Genomic DNA, 12,141 nt, shown 5'->3' on the forward strand with positions numbered 1-12,141 from the left:
AAAATCTCTCTGGACAACTGTCAATGTATCATAATTACTGCCCTACTGGTCATTTTATTACTTGATGTTGCTTGTTGACACTTTGTATCATTTGCACAGCTGGCATTGTTCAGCACCACCACGCTAATGGTATGATTACGTTACTTATCGACTGCATGTGTTCTACTTTGCGTGTGTCCTTTTTATTATAGTTGCTTGTTGCTTTAATACTCGTGTGGCTCAAATGCCTTGCGTGTGTTTACATACTTGGCCAGTAAAGTTGATTTGGATTCTGATGTCGAAGACTATGGCAGAGAATAGCTAAATTTAAATGCATGTGCGTGCAATTTTTGCAAATGTGAAAATATGTGCTGTGAAATCCTTCAGTAGTAAATCATAATAATAATTCCAAAAGCGAATAAGCATAGAGAGTTAATATTTTGACACTTTTCTAATGACATTATCAATGTGTGGACTAGGGCTAAATAGGAACACATTTGGAAGAATAACTTTTACTATATAGTAGAACAAAAAACACTACTACTACTATTAATAGCAATTTAAAAAAAAAGAATTCTTGTTATAAACATATTCATAGTTAAAAACAAGCCCATGTCAGTGAAACAAACATCACCAGATGTAAACGAAATAACTATGTACTCTCTTCAGCTATCAATGGTACTGCATTGTCGTTTACATCATCTTTTGTGAGTAATGTCTGTTTGATACTAAAGTATAGCATTAAATACAGCAAGGAATCTGAGGAAAAGTGTAATCATAAAATAAATATAGAAAGGGTATAAGAAAGGGAAAAGAGTTGTAGAACGACCACCCCCAATTCCGACAAAAGCAAGCAGCAGGTGGTTAGAGATGTACTAGCGCCCTCAACTGGCGAAACGGATATGGCGATGGTATGAGTTCATGAGTTGGTTTTGACAGCAAAGGGACATTTCTGCTATTTTGTCATTAATGCATTAATTTCATCCAGTTATTCAGATCTGGGAGAGGGCCAGATTCAACATCTCTGTGTTAGTTCATCCCAATGGTATGCGATGGGCTTGAGGTCTTGAAATAGTTCTTCCACATCAAACTCATCCAAGTAGTGAAAGTTTAGTCAGAATCGCCGACGCACGGCTGTTCAAAATTAGAGGCAGAACGGCCTATAGTATATACTTTTTTTTTTTACACTTTTTTTTGGAGTAAAATGCCCAGCTCTGGTAATGACCATAATAATTAGTACAGTAACAGACTAAACCTCATCAAACACCAGGCATAGATTTTATTCCTAAATTATATTCAATATTAATGCAAGACCACCATAACAGTATGCATAGTTTAAACAATGAAACAGTGCTTAAAATTTGAGGAAAAAAAAAATATATATATATATTTGATCTTTAAAATCAGATTACATTGACTTACATTACCAGTCAAAAATTTAGACACACTGTACTGGCGAATGAAAAACTGTGTCCAAACGTTTTGTTTTTGTAATAAATGTATTTCATTTTACTCATTATAATCCCACAAGAGCAAACTACACTTCCAAGTGTACTTAATGTTGAACACCACACACAGAAGCAGATCTCTCATGCAGGGTGCAAGTCCTTACAGATGAGCCACTGCTGCCCCACTGGACTGGTAGTGTAAATTATTCTGAATACAAAATAGAATTATTACATATCAAAATATCTTTCTCCTTTTGCTTTAATGTACACATGTATTCTGCACCACAGAAATGCTGTGATTGGCTGACAACCAGTCCAGGGTGTACCCCGCCTCTCGCCCGCCGGGACAGGCTCAAGCGCACCCACACTAATGTGGTGAAGGTATGCACTCTAGATTTGTAAAAATAAAATCAAAATCTCACGCACAAAGCTTACATTTCGTACGCATCGAAACGGTACCATATAATATATTACAAAGAGTGTTACTACATCCGGTGAAACATGGAACACATGGTGTGTTTTCAATTAACTTTCACCTAGTAGCTTCATTCCGGAGGTCAGACACTGCTGACAACGACGCAGTAGATCACACAGCACTTAAGTGCAAGTACAGTATATGGAGGGTGAAACCTATTACTGTTATTGTGTGCGCTCGCGCGCGCGCGCATCAGTGTGATGCGCATGTTGCAACCTGCTGTGCTATTATTGCCTGACTGAACGTTAGGTGCCTCTCAGTGGACTAGAGAGGGCCGTTGGAGCGTCTGTGGATCAAACGACAGGAAGTCAAAGTGAGAACAGAAGGACAAAAAAGAAGAGACAGATGGTCAGAGGGTAAAGAAAAATGAAAGAGCAGCTGAAGCTGAAGAGATCCCTTGACGACTGTTGGCACTTTGGGCAACAAAACCGAGAGCTGCTGTCAAATGTGCGTGCGTGCGTGCGCCTGCGTGTATCTGTGTGTGAGAGTCCTTAAGACATCGCCTCATTACAAGAGTATCAAGCACATTCCTGTTCCCACAGTGAATATGGGGAGGAAGAACAGAGGAGAGAGAATCTGCATAAAATTACATCATGTACTAGTTTAGATCTGGTGTGGGAATGTACATGGCCGGTGGTAACTCTACTTAGGTATGCCCCACAAGATGGCGCTCTTTTAAAAAAAAAATGTTTTTCAATGTTTCATTCTCTTTGGGTAATTTCTTCAACCACCCACCAATTTTCTGCACCACTTTTCTCTTCAAGGTCACGTGGAGATGCGCCGAAAAGATTTGCACATTTTCAGATATTTTTTCAAATAAAGTAAAATAAAATATTCTTCAATACATTTGTATTCATTTTTCAAAAGAAAACTCCACCAGGCGCCACCGCGCTAAATTATTTAAAATATATCAGCTGTGAAGTTTTACAATGGAAATATAAATATATAAATGCCTTTGTTTGTATTATTTAAAGCAATGCAGTTGAAAGAAATCTCATTTTGAGCACCACATTAAACAGAGTCACTACAGCAGTTTTCCTGGTAAGTAGCGTACCTAAGGAGCAATGTCTGACGCATGATTAATTTCAGATAATTACTGATGAAGTATCAGCATATCATTTTGAAACGTCAGCAAGAACACGCTAAACTTGCTTCGGAGAAGGCATCGCATTAAGCGTGCAGGTGCATGACTGTTTAGCCGTGTGATTTACTGTGTGTGCGTGTGTGTGTGTGTACCTGCAGGATGCAGCTGGTAATGTCGGAGGCTATCTTGGTGTGCGGCGTGTCCTCGGTGCTGTCACCTTGAGGCGTGAGGTTGTGTTCCAGACATGACTCCCACAGCCCTACCAGGGCCGTGCTGTGCCTCTCGATGGAGCTCGTCTCCCTGATGGCGGTGGTGATGCGCGTGATGCAAATCTCTACCACTGCCTGGTCGTTGTCGTTGGTCAAATAATCCTGAGATGAGTGAGACACCGACTGCGTTTAAATGACGGTGGACCTTGGCGACAGAAATACAAATTAAAGTGGAAGTCAACCCCCAATTTTTCGTGGCAATAATTTGCCTCCGCTAGTCAAAACGCGGCATTCTGATGAATAGTGTGCTTGTGGAATATGAGTTATGCCGCAAAATCCACCCGTTTCGAGACATCTCAGCGGGCGGCCATTTTATCCACTTCTGTCGACTGAAAATGACATCACAGTTGCGCACGGTTGCCGTCGTCAGTTGGTCGTTACCCGAGCGACTGTGATGTCATTTTCAATTCAGAGCAAGTGACAAAATGGCTGCAGCCTGAGATGACGAAAAAGGAGTGTATTTTGCTGCTTAACCCATATTCCACAAACGCAATATTAATCGGAATAACAGGTTTCGACTAGTGGGCCTATTAGTCGAACATTACTAGTGGAGCATATTCTTGCAAAGAAATATTTTGCGTCGACTTCCTCTTTAAAGGGGTTAAAAAAAATTGGTTGAAAAATGTTGCTCATATTCATATGGTCAGACGTTTAGACTCAATTAAAATTGGTGAATTGTAGTGGTCTGTTCAGTGTCCATTTAATACAAATTTGTCATGCTTACTAACCGGTGAGCAGGAGATGGACTTGATCTGGTCCAGAGCCTGCGACAAGCAGTCTTCGATCGCAGCATCCTCCAGAGAAAACAGATCGCCCGCTCTGGACAAATCCCTCTGGCCCAGCACCTGACCGAAGAGCTGGTGCATCCTTGCTGGTCCTTGTAGAGAATTCCTTTACGACCCGTTGGTCGGCAAAATTTTAAAATCCCTTAATATGGAATGAGTATATCCCCAACATAATGGTTGAGAGATGACTCAAATCCGATGAAATTCCAATACGTATGCCGCTTTTTTTAACTCTTGGTTTCAGGGGGACCATTTAAACAGTTCCACAGCATGATCCCAAGAGAGAAGACAATAAAGTAGAGTGACCTTGAAAAATCACAATTGTTTTTTTGGGCATTATTTGGGCTAGCGGAAACCACTATTTTGTTATTTAGTTGTTTCTATTCCAATTTTCATCCCCTGTGTCCAGGATCAGGTATGTTGGAAAAAGGATCAACTTGGCCCAACGTTTTTCTGGGTCTGCATGTGGCCTGTTACCATGGAGACGAAGCATATTCCATTGAACGTAGTCCTGTCACAACAGAGTCCTGATAGAGAGAGGGAAGAAGAAGAATCAATCACTAGCTGCACACGCTGAGACGTTAAGTTTGCACCTTTTCTTGTAGGCATTCATTTGCATAAAAACACAGCAGGCTATAATAAGACAAACTAGGTCACTCACTTCAATGATAAGCAGAAGAATGCTATGTTTTGAATGTCAACAAAATCAAATAACATGCCTAAAAGTACATGTTTACTATACAGCAGAGGTGGGCATTTGACTAAAAATGGACCGTCCGTTATTCGTTATCCGTCTGCAGCGTGGGTACCCGTCCGTCATCCGTCAAAAATAGTACCCATCTATATCTATATATCTATATCTATATCTATATCTATCTATATATATATATATATATATATATATTTTTTTTTTTTTAATTATATATATATATATATATATATATATATATATATATATATATATATATATATATATATATGCATATATATATACATATACATACATATATATATATTATAATTTAAAAAAAAAATATTATATATATTTTAAATATTGGGAAAAACAAATCAGCAGATGCCGAACCGCGAGTATGACACTGTGCATGTCTGCATTTGTCAAGATGTTAAATGTTAAATAACGAAAACAAGCACCCACATTTAATAAGTTCTAACCTGATCCAACTGCCGAGGAAATGTGTGAGGGCTGAGGGTCGTTGCATAATTTACTTGCAACCAATAACAGGCCAATTGAAGCACCATTTCCTTAGTGTGGTACCAAACAGACTACATTTTGTGATGTAGGGAAGGAAACGCGCTCTCACACACTTGAAGTCTTTCTTAAAAGAAGGCTACTCAGTGAGTCTGTTGTTTGCGATCGTGAATTCGTTCGCTTTGAGCGCAACTCCGCAGCTATAAGCATACAGTATGTATCTGTGTCACAGCCAGCAATCTGCACTTGTTTCCCTCTACAGGCCAAATCATCTCTTAACTCTTCATCTTGTCAAACTGGCGAAAGACCAAACTAGAACAAAGAAAGGCAGAAAGAAGAGTACTTTGGATAGCTTGCTGTTGGAATTGGATGTGGAAAGCTGCCCATGTTTCCTGGGTACTCATCAGGCATCCTTGCTGGTGCGTCAGGCCAGTGATACTGAAAAAGTCATGAAAACAGATGCAAGAGGGATCTATCTATCACTAAAAGACACGTGGCTTATCGGAACTGCAATATAGTCTGCGTGTTTGGTGTATTTAGTTCTGTGAAACCGACTGTAAATGACATCACAGTTGCTCATGACCAATCACAGCTCACCTGTTTTCTGAAGCGGAACCGTGATTGGTCGTTACCTGAGGCCTGAGCAACTGTGATGTCATTTTCAGTTGACAGAAGTGACAAAATGGCCGCCCCGTGATATGGTTAAAAACGGGTGGATTTTTGTGCTTAAAGTGCAAGTCAACGCAAACATATTTTTTTCAAGAATATGTTCTATGCAAGCCCACTAGTTGAAACAAGGCATTCTGATAAATATTGCAGTAGTGGAATAAATGTTAATCCACTCATTTTTAGCCATCTGTGGTGGCGGCCATTTTGTCTTCTGTCGACTGAAAATTACATCACAAATGCTCACGAGGACCAATCGCGTCTCAGATTCAGAGAACAGGTCAGCCATGATTGGTCGTTGTGAGCAGTCGTGATGTAATTTTTAGTCGACAGAAGACAAAATGGCCGCCATCACAGATGGCTGAAAACGAGTGCATTTTGCTGCTTAATTTATATTCCACAAACGCAAAATTAATCAGAATGCCGTGTTTCAACTAGAGCATATTCTTGCAAATAATTTTTGGGGGTTGACTTTCTCTTTTAAAGTATTTTAATGTGCATTATGTATATTATATTTGCATATACAGTATTTTTTTCACCCATCCATTTTCTATCCTGCTTGTCTTCATTGGGGTCATGGCTATATTTTTATTTCAGTCATTCAATATAAATATTGTTCTTGAAGTTGTATCGTTTTCTGCGGCGCACTCTACATTACATCATACCAAAATATGAGAAAATATTATTGTATAATATAACACAAGGACGAGATCTCATTATAGTGTGCAAGTGTTCCCAATGAAGAGGCGCAGCGAGTGCGCATTCACCCGCGACTTCAGTAATAAACGACTGTGTGACGCCTGCAAGAATGTCCGTTTTAAAACTATTTAAACTATCTGCTCTGAAGCTACTAATCACCCGGCTCCAGCTGAGCGAGCGCAGGAATGCAACCTTTAAACACACACAAATCCCAATCGGACAATCACCTTTTGATACTTTAGGAGTTCACACATAGCTTGATCAAGATAGGTTTTATTTATTTATTTATTTAAAAAAAAAAAAAAAATTTTAAGTTACAGTGGGTCATGTTTCAGCATTGGAGCTATATGCAAACAAAATATTTCGCTCAAATGAATGTTAAACTGTTGAGCGACGAATGGGGGCACTAGGTGAGGGGTGAGTGTGATGGGTGGCGCATGCTGGGGGGAGGGGGGGCCCTGTGAGAGTGAGGGGCTACGTGAGGACAATTCGACTTAAGGGGTCTCTGCTCTCTTTCTATTCATGTTGGCCCCACTGGCTTCCCTACTGCCTTCACTCAGCGCACTGCGAAACGGAGAACACTGGCTCTTTTGTACCACCTATAAGACGGACCCCTCCCTCCCTCCCTCCCTCCCTCCACCACCCCCGTGTCTGCACGTCTCACTGTTCATTCAGCCCCGTCCGACTGCGTGACGTGCACCTGCATTGGCTGTGAGACGGCTCCCACGCATACAAAAATACGAGGTCGGGGTGTACACGGTTTCTCGCCCAAAGTCAACTGGGATAGGCTCAGGGACGCCCTTTGACCCTTATGAGGAGAAGCGGTCCAGGGAATGGATGGATGGATGAATATGGCACATTGTTGCACACTGGCAAACTGTACATGCTGGAGTATGGTCACCTGAAGTCAACCATTATAGCACTTGTTGTTAGCCAAGCAGGGAAATATGCAACCAGTCTTGGTTAATAAAAAAGCAAATCTGTTAAAAGAGCCACTTCCTTTGCCGCTCGCATATTTGGACTAGAATGACACTCAGTTCGTTGAAATAAAGTTTTGCTGAATTGACTCATTTACCTGCAGAAATTCTCTCATGACACCGTAAAGGTGCACCAGAACTGACAAATCGAGGCAGATAAACACACAAACGTGCATGTTTAGGACCTTTATAATCACAACATACATCATTTGTCCTGTGACATCCTGAACACGCTTTTCATAATACATACTGTAAGGCGAATAATATACGTCCAGGGGCTGGCGCTAAAACTGAGCTGTGACTGATGCAATGGATTACAAGAATAGATACCAAGGGAACAAGTCACAAAAAGTCTGCCTTAAAGACTCCTCCATAGCGGTGTGTCTGTGTGTAAACTTGGGACAAAAGGGAAAGTTCTCCATTATTTATGTTCTCAATTTCCGCTGCGAACAATTGTGAATTATACGCCTCCAAGAGCTGCAGAAAATAGCTTCATTAAAACGAGACTGAGCAAAAGGCAAGTCAATTGGTGAATAGTTGTCTTTCTCTCCCTAAGCCAAAATAAAGACCTATTCTAACAGTCGGACAATTAGTACCCTTACGGCCTTGACTTTATTGTGACTGAGCAGCAACTAAAAGTTATTGTTTGGAGTCTGTCATCCATCTGTCCTCAGTTCTTTGCTTCTTCTTTTTACACCGTGGCATTGTCAGTTAGAAACATATTTTGCAGGGATCATTTTGACATTTTCAGGCACCCCATTACTCCTCCACATCCTTGCTGATGTCATAGTTGGGACACGGTATCAACTATCCAGAACTTCATCCAATTCGACCATCCGATCCAATCCATCCACAATACACTTTATTGAACGTTTGAAAATGATTCTTCATGTGTTACTGAGCACATTTGAGTTTTGCTAAGGGGTGCTGAAATATCGCTTTATGCATTTTCTGCAAGCCTTTGGCTGGTGCTTGTTTTTTTTTTTGTGAGGTTCCTGGGACACTACAGACAAGAGCAGAGCAGTTTCACATAACTGCTTTCAGAGGTGGGCATTCCGTCAGACTGATGAGCCGCTCCGTCCGCGAGTCCGTCGCTGATGGATGCCCGTTTTGCTAACGATTGACGAATGAGAGGACATTTTATAAAAATGACTGACTAAGCGCTAACTGAAGTGGATTTCCGTCAGAGTATATGGCAGTAACCGGGTCAAGTAGCGACGGACCCGTTTTGCTGACGGGTTTTTTGTTAGGTGGGGGCGGGGGGGGTGTACTGACTGATGGACCGACCGACTAACTTATGGACTGACCAACTGACGATTACAAGGCGGTTCGGCTTGAAAAAATGACGGGCTGACGAATGACGGACGGGTACCCAGGCCGCTGACGTACCGTGAGGTTCATATTGTGATAATGTTGTATCGTAATGTTTGGATCTTGTTACATCCCATAACGTCCTCTAAGATTTCTTCACAGTAGTCGTTCTTTTTCGACTTTCTCACACAGCAAAAAGAGCCTTCTTTTCCCTCCCATTATGAAAACTGTGAACGGCTTAATAATGCGGAAGAACCTCCTGGGCTGATTGTCCTTTAATTGGGCTAACCCCAGAAAATAATTCTAACAGAGTCTGAGACTGATATCAGTGCGCTAAAGGGACAGGGCAAACAACAAATGCAATTACGTCCCAAGAATAACTAAAACCCAAATGTTTATTTCACTATGTATCCACAATCATTTGGAACACAGTGTAAAGACGGCCGTCCCGGAAAATGTCCCCTTGGTCCTTGGGACTGCACGGAGAACATCTTCCATCATTTCATCCTTGACACTTAATAAACATTACTAATCCAAAAAAAAGTCAAGTTTCATTAGCCGCACTTCTATTTTTAAGTGCTTACCTGCCTGCTATAACAGAGAGCCTAATCATCTCTAATGGATTTACCGGTAAGTCACCTGACTTGCTCTACGCACGATATACAGTATACGGCCTCCAGCTCCATTGTCATCATATATTGTTTGATATCTTGCCTTTAATGGGCCACTGGGCTCAATTCAATCACCCAAATGAATTTCAAATGGGCTCGTACCAGAATCAAAGCGCGGGAATGGAGTTTTCTCCTCGCGCTCTTCCCGTTGAGAGGATTTCCACAGTAGAAAGGGAAAGCTGTGGCGGAACAGCGACTCACATTCGCATGCATTTTCCCCGAGCATTCATTATTCATGAAGGCCCTGCTTACTTTCACAGCCAAAACTCACAGTCTTGCACTGTGGAGCGCAACATAAGCATGTTCACATTTCGTCAAACTGTGAACAGATTCAATTAAAGCTCTTTTCAAGTACTCGCAATATATTTTTGATGCGTTTCTAAGATCGGCAACATTTACATAATGCATGTAGATACTTTTTCCTGAATGCACAAACTGTGATGCAGTCCAGCTCAAACTTGGTTGGAGTACTGTAAAGCTTCAGGGTCAAAATGATGAGTGTTATAGCAAAATGACTGAAGGTAGTCAGAAGAGCTAGGCTATGTTTACATGCCGAGTTTCTGGTAATGGGTCAAAAAAAATACAAATTAAGTGTACAAATATGCAAAATTGTATTAAACTCAGATCAGTTATAAATTGTAGAAAGGTTGTTGACACTCATTGACCACAACATTATGAACACTTATTAATTCTAATGAGACCCAATCCAAGGGCTACATCGAAAAAGAATATAAAAGATCATGCTTAATTCTGATTGACAAAAAGGAGAGTTATGCTATTACTGCGATTATAGGCGAGTGGTGCAGCAGTGCAGGTGGTGTCTTAGTTAGATTTGTTTCAAATATTTGAGATTAGGGTGCGTGTGTTTGTATATGTGTGACTGCGTGTGTGTTAGTGGAATTATGCAAAAACTACTTAACCAAATTCTTTTAAATGTAATTTTAGGGTGGGTTCTTCTAAAGGTGCATATTCATGAATATGTATTATTGTGGAGTGGAAATTCCAATCCAATTAATGATGGCAACCATGTCTTCTTCGCTTTTATTTGTTCGGCAGATACCAAACTGTTAATACTATTAAAACCACCTACAGAACGGGAGTGTGTGTAGTGCAAGTAGTAAAAAAAATATATATATTGTTACAATGTAACGATGGTGTGAAATGACATGCAATAGGTGCATAAGTAACAGTCCAAGACCTACAAAAAAGACAACAGGAGACACTGTTGGAGTTGCTTCATGCAATTTGGGCATCTGCGAGTTGTTCCATGAATGTAAACAATGCCTAGCGGATGACAATTTAAACAAAATCGGAGATACAGTACAGTATACATTAAATCAGAGTTGGGCTTCTGAACCTGATAATATAGAGAAATCTGCCATTCGAGTTATATTACATAGCTAATAAAGTGACTGGTGTGTGCACGTGAACAAGTCAATGAAGGAATTTGCTTCAAGCTGCATGTTGAGGCTCAAGAGGGATTTACAGAACATGCATGGCATTGGAGTGGTCATTCAATAGAGGAAAGTTTAAAGGTCAAGAAAGAGATAGTTCCATAATCTCACAAGTCTTTGACCTTGAAAATAGTACCCCTCGGTTATTTTCTGCTTTCACACAGTAGGACCTCTTCATTAAGGGTGGGGGGGGGGGGGAGGTGGAGTGTGAGCAATGCGACTGAACTCGCCTCTCAACTCAAAACACATTCCATTGGATTAAGGCGACGACTGGATGGAGGCAAAGCAGGTGGAGTCCAACTGAATATAGTCGTTTTGATAACAAGTTACTCTCAATGCCCCTTGACTGTATGACTGCTTAAAATTGCATCCTACATCGCTGTCCTTGGCCGACAAATGCCTCCGTGTGCCGTCAACTTTCCCGAAATCAAGGAACGTAGACGACGTTCGCGCATTTGCTCGGACCGGTACCACGGCGTCTCGAATGACAGCAAGCTGAGCAACATGACAACCTGATTCCCTCTTTCCGAACCCCCCCACAGCGTCGTGTCGCTTACCTGTGGAAGAACACACAGCCCGTGGATGAATTAGCAGCTCAGATGAGCACAGCGGCTCCCAGGCGAGAAAGAAAGCAACACATAACGACACATTTTTTTCCCCATCCCGACCAGCCTTCGTACAAGCTTCAAGTTACCCACACCGAGAAGCCCATTCCATCTCCACCGGCTATGATTGAAAAGCGCGCCATCGTGTGGTGAAAAATCGTGAAGCCCGCAACAGGTGGACGGAATGGTGGTGGGGGGGTTCGGGCATGCTTGGATGATGCCTTCAAGGACGCCTGAAAGTCACAGACATTTATCACACGAACTCTGCTCTCAACTCATTCTATCCCAATGACATATTTGTATATCATTTCAGAATTGGTCTGAAAAAGTCCGATACAGAATTAAATGGGAAGCCAACCCAATCATTTTCTTTACAAGAATATGTTCTAAGCAGGCCCACTAGTCAAAGCATTCTGATTAAGAGTATTGCGTTTGTGGAATATGAGTTAAGCAGTAAAAAACAACAATTTTTGTCCATCAGGGAGCGGACATTTTCCCAGGTGAAAAC

General features: G+C 41.2%; 1 protein-coding gene across 2 annotated transcripts in view; it reads right to left on the reverse strand.

Annotated features, from left to right (window-relative positions):
* The window catches only part of veph1 (ventricular zone expressed PH domain-containing 1), a 64,427-nt gene extending 52,681 nt beyond the window's left edge, over positions 1-11,746 (reverse strand). The window contains exons 1-3 of one of the 2 annotated variants that reach the window (XM_086035051.1): positions 11,586-11,746; positions 3,984-4,567; positions 3,139-3,357 (exon numbers count right to left, since the gene is read on the reverse strand). In XM_086035051.1, coding sequence (XP_085891177.1) covers positions 3,139-3,357; positions 3,984-4,121 — 357 coding nt within the window. In that variant the 5' untranslated portion in view covers positions 4,122-4,567; positions 11,586-11,746. Of the gene's footprint in view, positions 1-3,138; positions 3,358-3,983; positions 4,568-5,593; positions 5,692-11,585 lie in introns of those variants that run through there. The other variant, XM_086035052.1, reaches the window with a different exon arrangement.
* Positions 11,747-12,141: the final 395 nt, after the last annotated feature.

This window comes from Filicampus tigris, chromosome 7 (assembly GCF_054856515.1).
Source record: "Filicampus tigris isolate MCC_2025a chromosome 7, RoL_Ftig_1.0, whole genome shotgun sequence".
Lineage (NCBI taxonomy): Eukaryota > Metazoa > Chordata > Actinopteri > Syngnathiformes > Syngnathidae > Filicampus > Filicampus tigris.